Genomic DNA, 23,901 nt, shown 5'->3' with positions numbered 1-23,901 from the left:
GTCATTCAGCTTTCACAGACTCCTGAATGTCTGATCAGCTTCTTTGTCATTCAGGAGTCAGAGAAAGCTTTGGCTGTTCAAGCATGCTGGGAGTTGTAGTTTTGCAACAGCTGGAGCTGCAGTGTTTGTAAAGCACTGTGTTAGACCAGTGTTGCCTTTAGCCGTTGCAAAACTACAACTCCCAGCATGCCCACACATCCTTTGTCTGTAGTTTTGCAAGTGCTGGCAGGACTCAGCTGGAAAATACACAGCTCTAAAACAGAGTTTTACAAAGATTGTACCCCCAGCTGTTAAAAAACTACAACTCCCATGATGGGAGTTGTAGTTTTATAACAGCTGAAGGCTGTAGTGGTGCAATGGTGATCACCTATACTGGATACCAACACACTTTACGTCCGGTATCCAGTATGCTGCAAAATACAGAGTAGTCTGTCAGCATAAAGACAGATGACCCCTAGTGGCGGCTATTCTCATTAAAAAAATATTTAGTAAAATTGACTATTTTTTATTTTTATAAATGTATATTTAAAAAAAAGTAATCTTATCAGTAGTACTTCAAAATATAAAAATGTTTTCATAATGACAGTGCCTCTTTAATGGCCTATGTGCTGGCTTAGTTACAAGTGTCACACATTTCCTTTTGTTATTGTTTTCTATTTCTTTAAATTGTGAATGATAGTGATGGGAGTGGAAATAGAATTATTTCATATGCAGATGATGCACACAGAATGTATAAAAGGGCTTACACTGTGTGGGTGCTGGCGGGCACACGCCAGTCACAGGAAATGACTTATTGATGCTTCATTTACAGTAATGGCTTTTCTGCTCAAATTGACAGCAAAATCCACGTGTTACATGTAGATCTCTTCTATGTACTCTGAAGGGTCAAATGTCAACATGCAGACATTTATAATCTGCACCGCAATGCAGGGACAAGACTTATAAGATACAGGCTATTCCACAGGGGAAATCTTTAGCTTTCTGCCCCATGTAGACTTACCCTTATGGGAACTTCAAAACTGTGGGATATCATCCACCATCTGTTGAGGTCTCCCAATTACCAATAAACATAATAGCAGCAGGGAACCTTTTGACAATAATTGTTAAAACTTCACTTTTAATGGAGGCTCTTTATAACAATTCCACAAAAACGGCACACTGATTTACCACGAACCGCCACCATTACTGCTTCACACGAGAAGAATACAGGTGTACCTGTTAGTCACATAGGTCACTGGTCACATGATCCCATGTGTAGGTCCTGCATTAATACAAAGGACAGTTCATGCCGGTACCATTACGAGAGCGTTCACAGTGCTGGCAGCAATTATCAGTGCTAGCAGTATTACACATCAGAGTCCTGATCTTTGGCTACTATAGGGTCACTGTCCACGACCAAACAAGATGATATATAGGATGGTAACAAACTGTACAAGGACCATAGTGATCCGCGATGACATTTATCCCTGGACTCCTGTATGAGGACAAACAGTTGCTGTGTTTGAATTAATGTGATCACCGATCAATATTGCACATCTCCCCACTTCATATAGCACAGTCCATATGTATATTTGCCCAAGCCACTTGTTACCCATTCATATTGCACTGTCCTTATACATTGCAGTCACCACTATATTGCACTATTCATGTAATATTGCACAATCCATTGAAATGAGTTGCGAGGGCCATGACGTCACAAGCTCCAGCGTTCGGAATAGTTTGTTCCAAACACTGAGCAGCAAAGTACCCCTTTTAAAGGCTATCTGTGGTTGAAATCAACTTATCCCCTTCCACAGGATAGGGGATAAGTGTTTGATCGCGGGGGGGGGGCTTGATCTGTTCAGGAACACTGAGTTTGTTATACGCAGCTATTATATAGTGAGTTACATATTGACATAACACTGCATAGCTATTGCTCCATTCACATAGCATTTCTGCTGTCCAACAGAACACTTTAATAGACCAAATAAAGCCTACTTGTAGTCTACTAAATGTAATGTCAAAGGAGCCTTACTGATGTTTGTTCCATGTTATCTTACATAACTTTATTAAAAAGTCTTATTTATTTATTTTCTTTTTAGAACACCCCCTGCCAAACTTATTGTTATTTATCCTCAAGCAACCACTTTTGGTCCTAAAGCCTGCAGATATATGAATGGTATAAATGGTGTTTGGCCATTACCTTTTTAGATATAGGCGATGTCCTGATAACTTTGAATCAGTTATTGAGACTTGTGGTATTCAGGCCCACCATATATTATGACTCTAGATACTGTACATTGGTGCAACTTGTTCAATTGGTGACCATTATGTTATTACAAGGATGGAATCCCCTAAATAGCTGGTCATCTAGGCTCCTGTTTTACAGACCAGATTACTGTAAGAGGCTATATTAATGGCCCGAAAATAACCTTGTTAATGGAATGGAGGGCGAACTGGTAAAACTAGATGCTTGGTGCCTGAGGGAAAGCATAAAGATGGGTTTCTGTTCTTGGCACTGCAAGACGTGCATATCCTGTGGGGTGTTGAAATATCAGGTTGTTAAAGGACACGGGATGTAAGGAGCCACAGAAGGGATTATTGTGATGAGCTTTTTTATTTTTTATTTTATTTTTATTATAAATGTGTATATTAATTACCCCTATAATTATAAGGTGCACAGCCCTATGATGAAATAGGCATGTAAAGATCTATCATCTGAAGGGAAGGTTTTGGCATCCAGCCGTAATTTCTTAAAAGGAACATTTTTCCCCCCCTATATGGTGTTGAATGCTGTTTTATAAGATTAAAATAATATCTTAAATCTTGAAAACCCCTAAAAATAACTAAACAATAGTGAAGTACCAGAATGGTAAAGGCAACTTTCTTTTATTTGTGCAGCATCCAGGAGGAGAGGAGGTCCTGTTTGAACAAGCAGGAGCCGATGCCACAGAGAGCTTTGAAGATGTTGGCCATTCTGTTGATGCACGGGAGATGCTGAAGCAGTATTATGTAGGAGATCTGCATCCGGTAAGATGACAACATTACTGTACATATATTATTAATGCCCAATCATTTATGGCTTTGGCACTTTAGAACCACTATTTAAGGGGTACTCTGATGATAGAGCCTGTTATTTGTTACTTCTTAGGCAAAGTGGTGTATGTTCTGGGTATTTATGGTCAACATACAGTGAAGTCTCCTTAACGCACTGGTTATTATTTACTCTATTTGGTCATATTGCACCAGCATGAAAATGGTGTTTGCTAATAAATGTATCCTATGTGCTTCCAGTTGATGTTGGTGAAGAGTATAATTTTAGGAGCACCATCTGGTGGTGAGAATTTAAAGGGGTATTCCTGTCTTGTAAAGTTTTGGGTTGAGATCTAACCTCAGGGACCCTACAATCCTGACAATAAAGAGGCTGATTTAGTGCTGTCTCCTCTTCTAGGTTTCATTTTGGCCTTGAGGACACAGCCAGTTGTAAATTTTTGCCTTTTAATAGGCATAATGCTTTTATTTACAAAAAAAACTGTCGGGGTTGTGAAAAGAGAACCCATGCAGTGCACTTTACGGTAAAACTGACATGTTCTATTTATTCTGAGAGCCCTGTTTAAAACTATACCCATCTTTACATGCTCTTCTCTAATTGTACTACTTTTATTGAAAAAAAAAAAAAAATTTGCTTAAAAGTGCCCTGTGAGACTTTCTGACCGAAATTCAGCAATTTTGGGCTTTGGTATTTTAAATTTTTTTTTCACATTTTACACCATAACTGAGCATTAACGTTACACTTAGTTCTGACATTTCCACATGTAGCTATACCAAATATATATTTTATTTTATTTGTAAAATTGGAAAAGGGAATGACAACTTATTACACATTTAAAGGGGTACTCCGCTGCTCAGCGTTTGGAACAAACTGTTCCGAATGCTGAAGCTGGCGCCGGGAACTTGTGGTGTCATGCCCCACCCCCTCATGACATCACGACCCCACCCCCTCATGACGTCACGTCCCCTCAATGCAAGTCTATGGGAGGGGGTGTGGCGGTCATGCCCCCTCCTATAGACTTGCATTGAGGGGGTGGGGTGTGACGTCATGCGGGGGCTATTACATCACGAGCTCCCAGCGTCGGCTCCAGCGTTCAGAACAGTTTGTTCCAAAGCTGAGCAGGGGGGTACCCCTTTAAAGGAAAACTGTCATCTATCTTTCCCCGCACTAAGCAGCGGTACTGGCTGGTAGTGAGGGGGGGGGACACTGATCAGTTTGATGCATAGTGCCCAGATACGCCGCGCCATTCGGCCGTAATCTTCTATTTTCGGTATATGCTAATGAGGTGCTAACTGGTACTCTGATGTCAGTGCCACCTGCCGCAGCGCCGCCGAGCTCATCAATATTCCTCCCCTCTCTCTTCATTACAGAGCGGGGAGAGGCGGAGGGAGGCACTGACATCAGAGTGCCAGTAACTCCGGCCGCTGCCAGTTAGCACCTCCATTAGCATATACCGAAAATAGAAGATTACGGCCGAACGGCACGGCGGATCCGGGCACGGTAAGCATCAGTGTCCCCCCGCACTACCAGCAAGTACCGCAGGTTAGTGTGGGGGAGAAAGCTGACATTTTTCCTTTTAAGTCCACAGGGGACTCTTTATAGTAGGCTTTGGCATAGCACTGATCTACTTTTTTTAGCCTGTCAAACTGCAGACCATACAAGATCCCCCTCAGTGGCAAGGAGCAGGTAAGGAAAGCTCTGGCTGCCATTTTTTGACTCATTGCCTGGATCTCTTGGCTGGCTGGGGAGCTGAGCTCAATGCCACCCGCTGCCAGACTAATAACTCACAATAGCAGCAAGTCTCCGGAGTAAGAACGGTGCGATCAACAACTTTTGACATGTCTGTGTACTGTGCTGTTTTGGAGGATTAATTTGATCGTTTTTTCTTTATTGTACAGGATGACTGCAAAAGCAGCAGTAAAAAGGTAAGAGTGCCCCCATATACAAGGTGCCACAGAATAAACAATATTAGAATTTTTTTAAACCCCTTAAGGACCCAGACAATTTTCACTGTAGGACCTGGTGATTTTTTTTGCATATGTGACCACTGTCACTTTAAGCATTAATAACTCTTGGATGCTTTTACTTTACTTTCTGATTCCGAGCGTTTTTCCGTGACATTCTACTTTGTTATTGGTAACATTTTGTCTATACTTGCATCATTTCTTGGTGAAAGATTGCAAAATTTGCTGAAAAAAAAATAGAAAATGTTGCATTTTTTTTACTTTGGCGCGCTCTGCTTATAAGAAAAATGGATATTCCAAATTAATTATATATTGATCCACATATACAATAGGTATACTTTACGTTGGCATCATAAAGTTGACATGTTTTTACTTTTTGGGGCTCAGAGTCTTGAATATAGGATTTAAATTAAAATGTTAATTAAATATATGATATAAAATTGCACATATAGGTATAATGTACTGCGGATTACAGGGCCCTTGTGATCCCACAGTAAAATTGATAAATATTTAAAATCCTTGGCAATTTAATAATATATGTTAAAATATTTAAAACAATAATATATTAAAAACAATAAATAAGTGTCCACATATCTATAGAAATTGGAATTGGTGATTTGTGAATAGCCGTAATAACAGTTTGAGTTGCTATTTTCACAAATATTTGTATCCAGTTAGAAAAGGAAAGTGGTTAAAGTCTTGAATAGAATACAGCAAAGATGAATGGCAATTGTATAATTTATTGTATACTTTTGTAGCAGATTTCAATCCTCTAGGCAGAGGGCCCGCAGCTGGAGATACTGCCGTCTCCTAATTGTGCAGCGGCAATATGACAAATGAATGAAAAACAGCGTTAGTTATAATAAGTTCCGATCCTCGATATAGAGGGCTCGCAGCTGGAGACACTGCCGTCTCCTAATTGTGCATCGGCAATAGAAGTACAAGTGGAAGTGAAAGTCGATACTTATATGGCAAATGACGATCCTCTATATGCAGAGGAATCGCCGCTGGAGACACTGCTGTCTCCTATATGCAGCGATATTATGATGTAGAAAGCAGCGCTCATATCTATAGTCAGAGTGATATGAATGGAATACATACATAGATGTTAGTGTCATTTTAGTGAGACTTATGGTGATTTATGTACATATCTGTAGTGTATTGGAAGATTATTCCTAATATAAATATATGAATGATTGGAGGAATATACGTACCCTCCATTATTTATTAGTGTATGTTTATTTCAATTTCTCTGAGGGAATTGGGGATAATGACCTGAATTAAAAAGTGTGGAAAATTGTGGTGAGTGAAATATAGATACATAGATGAATGCAAGTGATAGGGAGATGTGTAAAGAGTGGGTAGTCAGTGTATAAATTCTGTGTGTATATTGCGGATTTAAGTGTATAAAGGCTTGGGTGAATATGTGTGATTTGCTAGACGACTTAAAAGTGATATTGTGATAGGGATGTTGCGATGTGTTAATATTATAATTGGGATGTATAAAAAAAAAAAAATTTAATTTCTAAAAATTCCCAAAAGTTTCTCTAAAATTCTTTCCAAAAAATCTTTTTTTTAAATATTCTAAAAAGTTCATTCCAAAAGGGTTTTATATATAATATATTGAAGAAGAAAAAATTCTCATTTTTATTATGAAGATATTTGTATATTGTGCATTTCGATCTCTGTGCTTCAGCTCTGTTTGACCTCTCTCCTGATATTCAAACAGCTGAAGCACAGAGATCAAAACACACAATATACAAATATCTCTACAGGTCTTCATAATAAGAAAAAAATAGATTTTTTTTGTTTCGTATATTTTTATATATAAAACCATTAAAAAAAATTTTTTTTTTAATATTTAAGAGTTTGATTTTTTTGAAAGAATTATTATTTTTTTTTTTTTGGGGGGGGGGATTTTTTTTAAATTGAAGTTTTTTTTTTTTTTTTTTTTTTTTTTTTTTATACATCCCTATTAGAATATTAATACATCGCAACATCTCTATTGCAGTAGTCTAGCAAATCACTCATATTCCCCAAGCCTTTATATACTTGACATCAGTCTCATTGAAATGACACTAACATCGATGTATGTATTCCATTCATTGTCTACTCTTTCCACTTCTTCCATGAATCCCATTTTTTATTGGATATATGAACCACCAAATGATCTCCAAGAGCATTACATTTATTTTTTGCTGCTGAAGAAAGGTCCTAAGGAGGACCTGAAACGTGTCCAGCTTCAATCATTTATCCCAAGTGCCACATCACCTTTAATCAAAGAATACAGCTTTCTCAAAAGATTCATCACTTCTGTCAATTAACCCCTGACAGTACGTGCTACTCCCCACCACGAGGAGATCGACACCCAGCATTACTGCTAGCAGGACAACAGCTGCAGTACTCACAGACGGAGCCCACTTCTATCTAGCAGCGCACCCTCCATCCAGGGACCAGGACCCGTCTAACGACCAGCGCTATCTGCATAAGGTACTCGCTCTGACTATAGATATAAGCGCTGCTTTCTAAATCATGATATCGCCGCATATAGGAGACAGCAGTGTCTCCAGCGGCGATTCCTCTGCATAGAGGATCGTCATTTGCCATATAAGTATTGACTTTCACTTCCACTTGTACTTCTATTGCTGCTGCATATTTAGGAGACGGCAGTGCCTCCAGCAGCGAGCCCTCTATATCGAGGATCGGAACTTATTGTAACTAACGCTGTTTTCCATTCATTTGTCATATTGCCGCTGCCCAATTAGGAGACAACAGTGTCTCCAGCTGCGGGCCCTCTTCCTAGAGGATTGAAATCTGCTACAAAAGTATATAATAAATGATACAATTGCCATTCATCTTTGCTGTATTCTATTCAATACTTTAACCACTTTCCTTTTCTAACTGGATACAAATATTTGTGAAAATAGCAACTCAAACTGTTATCACGGCTATTCGCAAATCACCAATTTCAATTATTTCTATAGATATGTGGACACTTATTTATTGTCTTCAATATATTGTTTATAATATTGTAACATTATATATATATATATATATATATATATATATATATATATATATATATATATATATATATATATATATATATAATTAAATTGCCAAGGATTATAAATATTAAATATTTATTTATTTTACTGTGGGATCACAAGGGCCCTGTAAGCCGCAGTACATTATACCTATATGTACAATTTTAGATCATATATTTAATAAACTTTTTAATTTAAATCTTATATTCAAGACTCTGAGCCCCAATTTCTATATTTTGTATCTCCCCTTTTTTGCACTGTGGGCATAGGTGCTATTTGTGCAGCTCGAGTCATTGGTCACTTGGTTAATACGAGCCTCTCTACCATTTTGTCATGGTTTTTACTTTTGGAAGACATCAGAGGGCTTCAAAGTACGGCAGCAATTTTCCAATCTTTCACAAAATCTTCAAAATCTAAATTTTTGAGGGACCAGTTAAGTTTTGAAGTGGATTTGAAGGGCCTTCTTATTAGAAATACCCCATAAATGACTCCATTATAAAAACTGCACCCTTCAAAGTATTCAAAAGGACATTCAAAAGGTTTGTTAACCCTTTAGGTGTTTCACAGGAATAGCAGCAAATTGAAGGAGAAAATTCAAAATCTTCATTTTTTTACACTGGCATGTTCTTGTAGACCCAGTTTTTGAATTTTTACAAGGGGTAATAGATGAAAAATCCCCCCAAAATTTGTAACCCAATTTCTCTCGAGTAAGGAAATACCTCATGTGTATGTCAAGTGTTCGATGGGTGCACTAGAGGGCTCAGAAGGGAAGGAGCGACAATGGGATTTTGGAGAGTGAGTTTTTCTGAAATGGTTTTATGGGGGCATGTCACATTTAAGAAGCCCCTATGGTGCCAGAAAAGCAAAAAAAAAAAACATGGCATACTATTTTGGAAACTACACCCCTCAAGGAACGTAACAAGGCGTACAGTGAGCCTTTACACCTCACAGGTGTTTGACGACTTTTCGTTAAATTCGGATGTGTAAATGAGAAGAGAAAAAAAATTCACTAAAATGCTGTTTCTTTCCCCCCCAAATTTTACATTTTTACAAGAGGTAATAGGAAAAAATGACCTCCAAAATGTGTAACCCCATCTCATCTGAGTATGGAAATACCCCATGTGTGGACGTCAAGTGCTCTGCTGGCGCACTACAATGCTCAGAAGAGGAGGAGCGCCATTGAGCTTTTGGAAAGAGAATTTGTTTGGAATGGAAGTCAGGAGCCATGTGCATTTACAAATCCCCCCCCCCCCACCCCCCCCCCCCACATGTGACCCCATTTTGGAAACTACACCACTCACAGAATTTAATAAGGGGTGCAGTGAGTATTTACACCCACTGGCGTTTGACAGATCTTTGGAACAGTGGTTTGTGGAAATGAAAAATTTAATTTTTCATTTTCACGGACCACTGTTCCAAAAATCTGTCACACCTGTGAGGTGGAAATGCTCGCTGCACAACTAATTACATGAGGGGTGTAGTTTCCAAAATGGGGTCACATGTGGGGGGGGGGGGGGGGGTCCATTGTTCTGGCACTATGGGGGCTTTGTAAACACATGTGGCCTTCAATTCCGGACAAATTTTCTCTTCAAAAGCCAAAGGCGCTCCTTCTCTTCCGAGCATTGTAGTTCGACCGCCGAGCACTTTACATCCACATATGGGGCATTTTCTTACTCAGAAGAAATGGGGCTACAAATTATGGTGGGCTTTTTTCCTATTTTTCCTTGTAAAAATAAAAAATTTAGGGTAACACCAGCATTTTAGTGAGAATTTAGTTTTTTCATTTTCCCATCCAACTTTAATGAAAATTCTTCAAACACCTGTGGGGTGTTAAGGTTCACTATACCCCTTGTTACATTCCGTGAGGGGTGTAGTTTCCAAAATGGGGTCACATGTGGGTATCTTGCGTTTTTATGTCAGAACCGCTGTAAAATCGTCCACCCCTGTGCAAATCAACAATTTAGGCCTCAAATGTACATAGTGCGCTCTCACTCCTGAGCCTTGTTGTGCGCCCGCAGAGCATTTTACACCCACATATGGGGTATTTTCGTACTAAGGAGAAATTGCTTTACAAACTTTGGGGGTCTTTGTTTCCTTTTCACTGCTTATGAAACTAAAAAGTATAGGGAAACACCAGCATGTTAGTGTAAACAAAATTTTTTTTTTTTTTTTCTTTTACACGAACAGGCTGGTCTAGACCCCAACTTTTCCCTTTCATAAGGGGTAAAAGGAGAAAAAGCCCCCCCCCCCCAAAAAAAATAAATAAAATAAATTTGTAGCGCAATTTCTTCCGAGTACGGGAATACCCTATATGTGGCCCTAAACTGTTTCCTTGAAATACGACAAGGCTCCGAAGTGAGAGTGCGCCATGTGCATTTGAGGACTAAATTAGGGATTGCATAGGGGTGGACATAGGGGTATTCTAAGCCAGTGATTCCCAAACAGGGTGCCTCCAGCTGTTGCTAAACTCCCAGCATGCCTGGACAGTCAGTGGCTGTCCGGAAATGCTTGGAGTTGTTGTTTTGCAACAGCTGGAGGCTCAGTTTTGGAAACACTGCCATACAAGAAGTTTTTCTTTTTTTTTTATTGGGGGGACCGTGTAAGGGGGTGTATATGTATTGTTTTACCCTTTATTATGTGGTAGTGTAGTGTTTTTAGGGTACATTCACACAGGCGGAGGTTTACAGTGAGTTTCCCGATAGGAGTTTGCGCTGTGGCGAAAAATTTGACGCAGCTCAAACTTCAAGCAGGAAACTTACTGTAAACCCGCCAGTGTGAATGTACCCTTTACGTTCACATGGGGGGGGGGGGGGGGCAAACCTCCAGCTGTTGCAAAACTACAACTTCCAGCATGTACTGATCGCCGAAGGGCATGCTGGGAGATATAGTTATGCAACAGCTGGAGGTATGCAATTACAACTCCCAGCATGCCGAGACAGCTGTTTGCTGTTTGGGCATGCTGGGATTTTCAGTTTTGCAACATTTGGAGGGTTACAGTTTAGAGACCACTAGGCAACTCACCGGCTTCCGTAGGATCCAGGGAGCTGCATCGCCGTCCTCTTCTGCCAACGATCCCCGCCACCGCCTATTCCCCGTTCTGCCCCGCCTATTATAGGTGGGCAGAACGGGGAAACCGAAAGTTAACCCCCCAGCCCACGATCTGCTATTGGTCATCGCTTGTTCACACCGGCGATTTGCAGCTTTCACTGACATGATGAGCCCCCTGGGCATTTGCGCGGGGTGCCTGCTGATTGATATCAGCAGTCACCCCGGTCCAGTCCCCACCCCACGCACAGCGGGGACGAAATTCCCACGAGCGTACATTTACATCCTGGGTCCTTAAGTACCAGGGTGTCAGGACGTAAGCGTACGTCCTTGGTCCTTAACTGGTTAAGTTATACAGTAACAGTGCCACTAATGTCAAGATTACTTAACGAAAAACTGATTTTTAAAGGGGGTTTTCGGACACTATCGCCTCCATTTGATGGGTCACTCAAAATGTCAGCTTGATTGCGGACCAAAATTTGGAACTTTGTTGACTTCCTAAACCTAATGTACTCCTGTTCAGTGCAGATGTGGCTGCATGTCTTTTTTTTTATATCATTAGGGGTTGCTGGAAGCTAAACAAACTGGGACAAATGAGGGAACCATTATGTAATGTATATAAACCCATGATGCCAACAGTTTTCTACCTGTTGGCATATAAAACACTGGGAGTTGTAATCTCACAACAGCTGGAGAGGCCGTGTTAACTACAAAAGCTGCTTTGGGACTAACCCTTTGTAGACTGATATGGGTTTACTGATACGTGTAACATGATTTCTTGTCCTCTAAAAATCTCTGCATCTTCACTTGGCAGTGATTCTTGTAAATACATAATGCTGTTGTTAGCCCATCTACCTTGTATACTCTCCCCTGGCAGCCTGCCCTACCCAGATTAAATATAATTTCCTATTTTCCTAATTACAACTTCTTGTAATTATTGTTTGTTTTCTTAATGGTGTCTTGTGCCTCTTCCTTCCCCCGCACCTTGTATCTGCCCTGGGCTGGTTATTTCCTTCTTGGCGGTGTACATGCTCAGGGTTGCACCATGGATAACTTTCACAATAGAGCTCACTATTGGTTGAAAGGGGCAAGTTTCTGTCACTGTCATTAAATCCAGCACACAGAATACACACACACACACACACACACACACACACACACACACACACACACACACGTGTTTTATAACAGTGACTAATGTCTTGGGACAATTCCAGTTTAGTATTTCTGAAAATGTACTACTCTGGATATAGATTTACTAATCCGCCATGTGCCTGTAATGCTTTGGTCACCACCAAGGGCAACAGGTAGGTCACACATGCTCATTTTTACTGTAGCCTTCTAAAAGTACTACTGCCTCTGTGTGTAAGCAAGGGGGATTGTGAGAAAATGTGTATTTTGAAAGGATAGGGGATAAGATGCCTGATCGCGGGAGTCCCGCCGCTGGGGACCCCCGGGATCATGCACGCGGTGGGGACTGATTACAAACGGGGTGCCGCGTGCATAATCCCGGGGGTCCCCAGCGGCGGGACTCCCGCGATCAGGCATCTTATACCCTATTCTTTGGATAGGGGATAAGATGTTTAAGCACCAGAGAACCCCTTTTAAAGGGGTTATCCACCAGAAGGTGATTTTAGTATGTAACTGGCAGACAGTAATGCACATGCGTAGGAAAGATCTGTGCTTTACTTGGGGCTAAATGGCTATGTTGTGAGATAACCAGAACACTGTGGCTAGCTTTTTGTGAACTGGTATTTCCTGACTTTTTTCTTTTTTTGACTACAAATCCCACCATTCCATTTTCCTCCCTCCCACACATCAGCCACCCCAACCATTGAAACATAAATGAGCTGGATCCATTCAAGTCAGTGTGGTATTCAATCAGGGTGCCTACAGCTGTTGCATTAGTTGCAGATTGATCTCCATCCCACCAAGCGATCGCTCCACCCATTGAAGCAGACAGGCTCCCTGTCATCAGCTGACTAGGGAGTCAGGTCTTGGCCACATTGCAACCTGGGAAAAATCTGAGACAACAGTCATTTTGTATGCTGTTAAAAATAAATATTGGGGTGAATAATAACAGAAGAATTGTGAGAAAACCGTCACACACAGGTACAGACACTATATTATGTACTACACTAACTTTACAGCCCCTGTAGCATAGTCCAATAAAAAAAAAATTCCTGGAATTTTTAAACATTGTTACACTCATTTATGGCACATTTTTCAGCAGGATAATGTGCCAATTTTAAAGGGCTATTCCTCAGATTCTGCCAGGGACAGTATTTAAATGAATGAATAAAAATTATACTTGCCTACCCTGATCTCCCTCAGCTAACGTTCTTGCTACTTCCAGTCCCACAGCTTCTTACCTCCTGCTCCTCCTTATGAGATGCAGGAGCAAGACCTACCTGCAGACACTGCTGCAGACACTATTTGGCTGAGCAGGAGCATCCTCCATTTCTTCTCTGAAACCGGAGCAAAAGGTGGGCAGTGATGGACTGGAAGTCACCAGATCCGGAACTGATGGGGACCTGGTTGATAAATTTAATTAAATTTTTTGTATTTCTACCTTGTCCCAAGCAGAATATTAAAGAAAAGTGTGATCCCAGAATACCCATTAAATGTTTTGATGGCACATCTTCAGAGGATTTGTGGCGTCCATGTCTCAATGGGTTAGTTGTTCAGTAACATAGTTCATAAGGTTGAAAAAAAGACCACAAAGTTCAACCTATATCCCTAATGAGTTCCTACTGAGTTGTTCCAGAGGAAGGAAAAAAAAACCTCATACTAAGGTAAAAATTCCTTCCGGACTCCAAATATGGCAGTCAGCATAAATCCCAGGATCAGCGTTCTGTCCCTATAAATCTAGTATACATAGCCAGTGATGTTATTACTCTCCAAAAATGAATCCAGACCCCTTTTTAAGCTCTTTTACAGAGTTCCCCATGACCACCTCCTCAGGCAGAGAATTCCAGTCTCACTTCTCTTACAGTAAAGAACCCCCGTCTGTGCTGGTGTAGAAACCTTCTTTCCTCTAAACGTAGAGGATGCCCCCTTGTTATAAATACAGTCCTGGGTATAAATATATTATGGGAGAGATCTCTGTACTGCCCCCTGATATATTTATACATAGTTATTAGGTCTCCCCTAATCCTTCTTTTTTCCAAACTAAATAACCCCAATTCTGATAATCTTTCCGGGTACTGTAGTCCTCCCATTCCCCGTATTACTCTGGTTGCCTGTCTTTGAACCCTCTCCAGCTCCACTATATCTTTCTTGTACACTGGTGCCCAGTACTGTACACAGTATTCTATGTGTGGTCTGACTAGTGATTTGTACAGCAGTAGAATTACTTCCTTGTTGTGGGCATCTATGCCCCTGTTGATGCACCCCATGATTTTATTTGCCTTGGCAGCAGCTGCACGACACTGGTCACTATAGCTAAAGTTACTGTTAACAAAGACTCCTAGATCCTTTTCCACGTCAGTCGTCCCAAGTGTTCTCCCATTTAATACATAATCCCAGCCAGATTTTTCTTCCCCATGTGCATTACCTTCCATTTATCAGTGTTGAACCTCGTTTGCCACTTCCCAGCCCAAACCTCCAACCTATCAAGATCCATTTGTAACAGTGCACTGTCCTCTATAGTGTTTACCGCTTTAGAGTTTAGTATAATCTGCAAAGATCACTACTTTACTATTCAACCCCTCTGCAAGGTCATTAATAAATATATTAAATAGATCTGGACCCAAGACTGCCCCCTGTGGTACCCCACTAGTAACAGTCACCCAATCAGAAGAAGTACCATTAATAACCACCTTCTGTTTCCTATCACTGAGCCAGTTACTTACCCACTTACACACATTCTCCTCCAGCCCAATCCTTATTTTATGCACCAACCTTTTATGTGGAACCGTATCAAATGCTTTGGAAAAATCCAGATATACGACATCCAGTGATTTGCCCCCTGGTCCAGTCTGGAGCTCACCTCCTCATAAAAGCTGATCAGGTTAGTTTGACAGGACCAATCCCACATAAAGCCATACTCCAAAATAGCATCCCTTAGAAAACCTGCAAACAATTTACATACAACGGAGGTTAAACTAACAGGTCTATAATTCCCGGGGTCACCTTTTGATTAGGGATCGACCGATATCGGTTTTTTAGGACCGATACCGATAATCAGTGCAGGTTAGGGCCGATAGCCGATAACTTATACCGATATTCCGGTATAAGTTATCGGCTATTTAACCCCCTGCGACACCGCTGCAGATCATTGATTGAAAGCGGGCGCTTTAAATCAATGATCTGCAGTGGCTTTTGCGGGGCCATAGGCCGCCGCCGCCACCACCCGCTTCTCTCCCCTACCTGCCAAGGTGCTCCGGGCCATCCATCCATCGTTCCTGTAGTGTCCGGGGGCGTTCCGGGTGGAGGGTGGTCCGGTCCGGGCTGTCCTTCTCCGGCGGGCCTCTTCTCCACTCCGGGCAGGCTCCGGCCTAGTACACTGCATAGACGTCGCTGCGCAGTGACGCCCGTGCGCAGCGACTCACCTGACGTCACGGCGTAGCGGCGTCTATGCAGCGTACTAGGCCGGAGCCTGCCCGGAGTGGAGAAGTAGACCGTGGGAGAAGGACAGCCCGGACCGGACCACCCTCCACCCGGAACGCCCCCGGACACTACATGAAGGAAGGATGGCCTGGACCACCCCCATTACGGGTAAGTAAAATTTTTTTTTTATTGACTCTGAGGGTGGGGGAGGGGCCCGACCGGTATAGCGGTATGGGAAAAAATTCATACCGGTATACCGCCTAGCATCACGGTGGGGGGTGCGACGCGGTGCGGTGGGTTGGAGGTGCGGTGCGGCGGGTCGAGGGGGTGGTGGTGCGGGGGCGGGGCATTATCGGCAAGATAATTGCCGATACCGATAATGCCCAAAATCGTGATTATCGGCCGATAATATCGGCCATACCGATAATCGGTCGATCCCTACTTTTGATCCCTTTTTAGATATTGGTACCACATTTGCAACGTGCCAGTCCTGGGGAACAGTCCCTGTTACTATAGAGTCCCTGAATATTTAAACATAGGGGTCTGTCTATTACATTATTTAATTCATTTAGAACTGGGGGGGGGGGGGGTGGAATGTCTGGACCTGGCGATTTGTCTACTTTGATTTTTTTTTTGTAGGTGGCACTGTACTTCTTCCTGGGTTAGACAGGTGACCTGTACTGGGGAGTTTACCTTATCACACTGTATTTCACCTGTCATTTCATTTTCCTCGGTGAATACAGTGGAGAAGAATTTGTTTAGCATATTTGCTTTTTCCTGATCCTTGTCTATAATTTCTTCATCATTTTTTAAAGGGCCTACACTTTCATTTTTGACCTTTTTGCCATTTATATAGTTAAAGAACATTTTGGGGTTAGTTATTACCTTATCACACTGCATGAGGGGATGCCTATTCAATATTAAGCAGGTGGCTTTAGTATTAAGCATATTCATTTATAACAACTGCCTAACTATTCCTCCCAGGGGATTCTGTATTGCCCACACCTCTTGCTCTCATAATGGGAATATGTATATAATATGGAGTTTGTCACATGCTCAAAAGTTGTGTTTTGTTTTTTTTTTTTTCTTTTTCTCCCAGGATGTCTTGATAACAACATCATCTGATTCATCCAGGTAATGGCCTCTCATGATTATTTTTTTTTTTTTTAAGGGGATTTTCCGAATTGTATATAAAAATTAGCTATAGTCACCTGTTTTATCCTTATGGAGTCTTGTACGTTTGCTTTCCTGCCTATTGCCTTTAGTTAACCCCATGACATTCAGTACTGTTCTGATTATGTCCCTGGATGCCCTGCAGCCAGTCAGTGCTAAGCTTGAAAAGGTTTCTTGAAACTTTACCTAAAGCGCATAGAAAAACATTAAAGGTTAAAGGCTTGTTTTACAACCAAAGCTGGTCCCATGGTTTTCTGATTGGTTTTGGCTTGGCTTCAGGAATATATGTTTAACAGGTGATCTTTCCAAAGCAAATTGCGGCCTACCATACATTTCCACTTTTGTGTGTGTTTAAATGAATGTGTAACCATGCAATATTTGGGAACTACTGTGGCTATCAACAGGAGGTTCTAAGGGACCTTCTCCATGACGTATATGACCTCTTATGGCCAGTTAATGACCTGAAGCTGATATGTTACTCCATGAAAAAACTACAAATACCTTATTTTTAAATGCCCATATACCAAGATGTGAAAGGAATAAAAAATAAAAAAAAATAAATGACTTGCCCTGATTCTCCTCCCCCTTAAAGAGTAGCTCCCACCATTTTTTTTTTTAACTATATTAAAAATGCCTTTTTGTCTGCTGGGTAGTGTGCTCACTATATGGCATACTTGTAGTGGTGAAACAACTGGAGGCACCCTGTGATGAAAACAATAACTTTGTTATGGCTGCGGCGCTACCCCTGCAAACCCCCCCCCCCCCCCCCACCCTGAAAGCTCTAAAATCCCCCCCACCCGAAACACACATACCAAAGTGCGTCCTGAGGCAGCTGCGGGAGGCGGGCCGGCTTGTGAGGCCAGGGAGTGTAAGCTCGGCGTGCAGGGGCAGCAGCGACATGGTGCGGGAGGAGTGGCCGGTGTCTGAGACCAGGGAGCCAATGTGCTCGCTCCCGCCTGACTGACAGGCAGGGAGCGAGCGCAGGCTGAATGAATTCGGACCGATTGCCCGGCCGGCATTGGTCCAAATTAAGGCGTGTCGTCACGCCAGGCTGCAGCCGCCCACTAGGATGGAGACCCCTAGTGGCCGGCTTTAAAAATAAAGGTTTTTAATAATAAAAAAAAATAAAAATAATAATTATAAAGTATATTTGAAATATGTTATAGTACATCAGTACTACAACTTAAAAAAGTTAATGACAGTGCCCATTTAAGCCTTGCATTAGGCATAGAATGGTAAATCTACTTTGCTCAGGGGGGGAGGAGAGGGATTTTTTTTTTTTTTTTTTCTTACTGAAGTTTGACAATTTTATATATTGGGTTTTTCTTTCCTTTTATCGAAACAGTTCGTGGAGCAACTGGTTAATTCCTGCTGTGGCTGTGCTGATTCTGGGAATGATGTATCGCTTTTACTCAGCGGACAGCCGCTCATCCTGAGCCTTACAGTAACCTTAACCATGACCTGCCAGTGTCTTCATACACAAGAAAATGAGCAGGATCCAAAGCACAGAGAAGAAACGTCCCATATCTCTGCAGATCCAGAAGTCAAACTTGAATGGAACCTCCTCATTTTATGTTTGTGACAAGGCCTCTCGTCCATACAGTGTGCCTGTGTTGTGGTTTTATCTAAACTCTAGATGTTCTTACAAGCTTCTTTTTTATCAGAATATTGGGTCACTGAGCATGCCTCATACTTTTTCCACATTCATCAACATTTTAAAGTTTGTACCTACATAAAAACTTTGCAGATAATTCCCTTTACTGCTTTTGTACCAACTATAAAATTTGATCTGGTTGCCCTGGAACAGGAAGCAGTTTAGCTCCACCTCACTGGTGGACATGGCTCAGTCGTCACTGTCTACTGATCACCCATACAGTTCTGTGGTCCAGTACCAGGAAGCCAGCAGAATATAATGTTAGGTCTCAATAGGGAAGAATTGTAAAGAAAAGTATTTACTAAAGTACTCAACATTTTATGTTAGTGCTAACTATGGAATGCTGTATGTTCCACATTTTTTGGGGTCATCAATGATCATATTTCCACTTTGTTGCTGGAAGCAGCTTTTGTTCTGTGGGATTAAGCTGTGGATGCATGTTGGGAACCACATAATGTTCAGTGTATCAGACCCAATAATGCCTGTGTATGAATGCTTTTTCAGTAATGAAAACGGTTGTCATAAATGTCATTAACACTAAAAGCCATAACTAAAGATCTTAAGACATCACAGATTTTAATAAATTCCTTCTCCTGTGTCTTATTGTGTGTGTGTGGGTGTGGTGTGGTGTGTTTTGTGTTTGTGTGTGTGTGTGTGTGTGTGTGTGTGTGTGTGTGTGTTTTTTTTTTTTTTTTTTTTTTTTTTTTTTTTTTTTTTATAATTGGCAAAAACTCTTTATAATCTTTGATGTCCAATTACGCTAATTCTGCGGACTTTTTCAAGTAATACATCATGCAGTAGATCTCCAATGCAGTTTATACACACATCAAGATAAATGTTCCAATTTTGGCTGCCTAAAATTGCCACAAGGGAGAGTCCACTCCTTAGGGATTCATACAACTTCCACTGAACTCAGAATGGTTTCTGCCACCACTTGGGGATGTTTACTGCAAATTAATTTATTTTAACCTATCTTAATAGGAGTTTATTGAACAGCTAAGAGGTATTTATTTTTTATTTTTTTGGTGCAAAGTGTAAGACAGAAATACAGTAGGTCTTCCATAGGTAGATAATCACAACCGTGTTACATGGTCACTCATTGACTTCGATATTGCTCTGCAATTATTATTATATAATATTATATATAATTAAAGGCCCTAACTTAGTATATCTTGTGTTCTATGTATTTATATTGTACTATTCAATGTTTTAGGTTATGAATTCCATCACAGGGAACAAATACTATCAGTCAGTGTGTATCGGTGTATGTCAAAGAATGCTGGGACTTGTAGTGGTGCTTTCCCATTCCTGACATGTTAGCTAACACTGTTCCTCGTGGATCAGACTGGTGCCCCAAGTCTTCTTCCCACTCATTCATAAGACGTTTGTTTACCATTTTTGCACATTTTCACCCCCCTTCCCATTACTTTCTTATGTGAGACAGAGCTTCTTGTGTGTTGTGAAGTCTAACACAGTAAATGTTTGTTTGGGTCGTCAAAGCTCACACAATGGGGCTTTGTAAAGTGTGTAGTTTGTTAATACAATTGTCTCTCTGCCATCCAAGTGACAATGATGGGACAGGTGCTGAACGCTCACAAGTAATGTCTATATATAAAGTATCCATAAAACATTCAAGTCATCTTAAAGGGGCTCACGTGTGGGTGGACACGTATGGATCACCAATTTTTTACAACTTAATTATTTAACCATTATATGTAATGGCAGGAACGTATTTACTTGCTATTTAACATTGTGATCTTGAAGGTGTTGTCAAAGTAGCTCTAGTTCTCCACCCTTTACCTTTCACCTATGAGAACTGCTTGTAACTACTAAAGACTACAGAATTGCCATCTCGGACCAGTGGATGATCTGGAGACACCGGTGTAAATTGGGAAAATAAAGTCCGGGTACAGGTCTAGGTATTGGGCTGGTACCAGAGTAGCATAGTTGGAAACAGGCAACTTGGTCAGGGTTGCTAGCAAAGGAACTGTAATACCTTACAGGGAATCAAGGAGACAAATCATAAAGCTTGCTGATTAGTTATATATTGACCCGCAAGATGTCAGAATAATGCTTTCAGCTGAAACTAGAACAATGTATAGTACTTGCAAAGTACCCTAGGGAGGTGCTTAACATTTATTAGGTATTAAAATATACAACGTGCTCAAATTATTTATATAGCATAAAATTACCGGGTTACTGTTTATTGGTGTCAATTATGTTGTCACAATAGTAACTAAATGTATGGTTACCAATGCGTTTCTACTACAATAACATGGCGTCCTGAGGAGAGACCATCAAAAGACATAGCAATCCACCAAGCCACTAGAACAATACACATAGATTCACCAGTTATGTTTTGAACCCAGTCCCTACTTTATTAGGCTTCCAGACTCAGGTGTCCAAACTATTGCCTGTGGATATGAGCACCATACAAGAAGAAAAATAAAAAAAGAATAGAATGGTATCTATGTGGGAAGCCTATTAAGGCTGAATTTGTGCTAAGGGGCGTGAATTCCAACGCCCCCCGCACCTCTAGGCGGAGCCATGACGGAGGCACGACTATAAAACGCCCCTCCACCATGCAGGCGGGGCGTACGAGTCATTTCGGAGGGAGTGTGTGCAGGGGGTGGAGTGGTTCCAGTACGGTAAGCCCGGGTCTCCGGCCTCTAATTCATTCTCACAGCACCCTGGCCTTTCCTCCCTTCCGGCACTGCACTAGCTCGCAGGGGTCACGGCTGGTTGACCGGAGCTTCCCCGCCCCAGGTCTCCCCCGCTCCGGGTGCCTCCAAGCTTATCTGGACAGCTCACTGGTGCCCAGTCCCGCTCCCCTTCCCCCCAGCCGCAGTATCACTACCGGGATGAGTGGGGGCAGAGGGGGTTGGGGCCGCAGTAGTTCCGGCCTCCGTTAGATCAGACCGATCCCCCACCTGGTACTTTGCGGGGATCTCCCGCTCCCTGTGGCTGGGCTGCGTGTCTGGTGTCCCTCTTGGTTGCCGTGGGGGACGCTGCCGGGCCACGTGGTTGCGGAGGGCGGAGTTTCCTTGTGAACAGGACGGGCAAACACTGTTTGCTATTGTCTATGCCAGAGTTTCGTTACTGATGTGCGGCAATCCGGCAGCACTTACTAGTACTTTGCACTATCTGAGGTTCTGCTCTGTAAAACTGTAGCTCTTTCTGCTCTGCAATTCACTTGTGTGAATAAAACAGCAATAGCAGCGGGGCTGTGGGCCCTGCTGCAGCCTTGGGATCCCCCGGCTCCTGCGGCCGCCGAGCCGCGTGGTGCAGGGGGGCGGGGCCTACCCCGTCAGCTGTCTCGGTCAGCCGGAGCTACCTCCGGTGCCGGCTACACGGGCTGGCCGCGGTGGTTCCGGCTGACACCCCTCTGCTCGCCTCCCATGGGGCACGAGGGGGTGGAGCCCCTGGGGACACGGCCTCGGGTTGATTCTGGTCAATCCCTGACCCGGTATTTTGCGGGGTTCTCACGGGTACGTCACGTGGCTCTGGGCCTGCGTGCTCGGTGTCACCATACAGGTGAAGCTCACTTTGGTTGTCTTATTGCAGAATATTATCACATGTGCATGCATGAATTACAAAGTTCGTGCCTCAGCATTTGTCCAATAGCAACATTCATACCGTCAGTCATTTGCAGCATTCATTCCGTGTGGTTATTTATAGCATACCGTGCAGTCACTCATAGCGTCCATGCCGTGCAGTCGCTCATAGCGTCCATGCCGTGCAGTCGCTCATAGCGTCCATGCCGTGCAGTCGCTCATAGCGTCCATGCCGTGCAGTCGCTCATAGCGCCCATGCCGTGCAGTCACTCATAGCGCCCATGCCGTGCAGTCACTCATAGCGCCCATGCCGTGCAGTCACTCATAGCGCCCATGCCGTGCAGTCACTCATAGCATCTATGCCGTGTAATCAATCATAAGCATTCACACCGTACAGTTTCTCATGGCTTCATACCGCGCAGTCACTCATAGCGTCCATGCCGTGCAGTCACTCATAGCGCCCATGCCGTGCAGTCACTCATAGCGCCCATGCCGTGCAGTCACTCATAGCGCCCATGCCGTGCAGTCACTCATAGCGCCCATGCCGTGCAGTCACTCATAGCGCCCATGCCGTGCAGTCACTCATAGCATCTATGCCGTGTAATCAATCATAAGCATTCACACCGTACAGTTTCTCATGGCTTCATACCGCGCAGTCACTCATAGCTTCATACCGTGCAGTCACTCATAGCGTTCATACGGTGCAGTTACTCATAAGCATTCATGCCGTGCAGCCACCCGTAGCTTTCATAACGTACAGTCACCCAGAGCCGTGAATCCGTGCAGTCACTCATAGCTGTCATACCGGGCAGTCATTTAAAGCACCCATACCGTACAGTCAATTTCAGCATTCATGCCGCATACTGCGTAGTCGCTTCCTACGCTCATATCTGTAACATGAGTACGGCACTCACACTCATAGCGTTACTGCTCTTACGACATAGCAGTTCCATACCGCACGTAGGTTACAACGCATATACGATCACAGCATTTCACACCACTTGGGGGTATCCGCGGCGTTGCTCTGCGCGCGCGTGCTTCATGCGCTCTTAGTGAGGCATGTGGCACGTGCGGTCGGTGTGAGCACGGTGTGTGCTTCCATGGTGTCATATACAGGGGGTAGTGGCATGCTGTGGGTAACAGTCAGTGTTGTACACAGTATGTGCGTTCTTACTGTTATGTAGTGGGTACAATCACAGTGTTGTTAGTTATAGTGTTGTGTACAGTAGATACGCTCATAGCATTGTATGCAGTGGGTACAGTCAGTGTCGTGTATAGTACACTCTCGTAGTGTTACATACAGTAGGTGAGTTACAGCATGGCATACAGTACATACACTTATAGTGTTTCATGCAAGGAGTACAGTTCAGTGCTGCGTACAGCACATACGCTCGTGGCGGTATGTGCAGTGGGTACAGTTACAGCACAGTGTGCAACATATGCTCACAGTGGCATATGCAGTAGGTACAGTTACAGTATAGTATGCAACACATACGCTCATAGTATCATACGCAGTAGATACAGTTGTTATGCACAGTACGCACGTTGATAGTGTCTATGCAGCAGGTATGGCCAGTGTTGGTCACAGTACATGCACTCTTGGGGTCATATGCAGTAGGTACAGTTACAGCATGGCATGCAGTACACTCGCTCACAGTGCTATGTGCAGTGGGTACGGTCACATCACGGTATAACAGTACATACGCTCATAGTGTCACATACTGCAGGCACGGTCAGTATTGTATGGTACATATGCTCGTTGCGTCACATACAGCAAGTACACTCACAGGTTGAACGCTTAAACCACTAGCACCGCTTATGGACTCGTCATTGTCATATTGCACTCACGTGTGCCTTCCATTCCATACGCTAGTGTAGCTAC

At 42.7% G+C, this 23,901-nt stretch overlaps 1 protein-coding gene across 1 annotated transcript in view; it reads left to right on the top strand.

Moving 5' to 3' along the window:
* Positions 1-19,063, top strand: part of LOC130276483 (cytochrome b5) — a 52,264-nt gene extending 33,201 nt beyond the window's left edge. Inside the window, exons 2-5 of the mRNA XM_056525934.1 lie at positions 2,881-3,009; positions 4,930-4,956; positions 16,738-16,772; positions 18,157-19,063. Of these exons, the coding sequence (XP_056381909.1) occupies positions 2,881-3,009; positions 4,930-4,956; positions 16,738-16,772; positions 18,157-18,247 (282 nt within the window). The 3' untranslated portion in view covers positions 18,248-19,063. The remainder of the gene's footprint in view (positions 1-2,880; positions 3,010-4,929; positions 4,957-16,737; positions 16,773-18,156) is intronic.
* Positions 19,064-23,901: the final 4,838 nt, after the last annotated feature.

Source organism: Hyla sarda, chromosome 6, assembly GCF_029499605.1.
Source record: "Hyla sarda isolate aHylSar1 chromosome 6, aHylSar1.hap1, whole genome shotgun sequence".
NCBI classification, from domain to species: Eukaryota; Metazoa; Chordata; class Amphibia; order Anura; family Hylidae; genus Hyla; species Hyla sarda.
The sequence above is the reverse complement of the archived record's forward strand: the minus strand, read 5'-3'. Positions and strand labels throughout refer to the sequence as shown.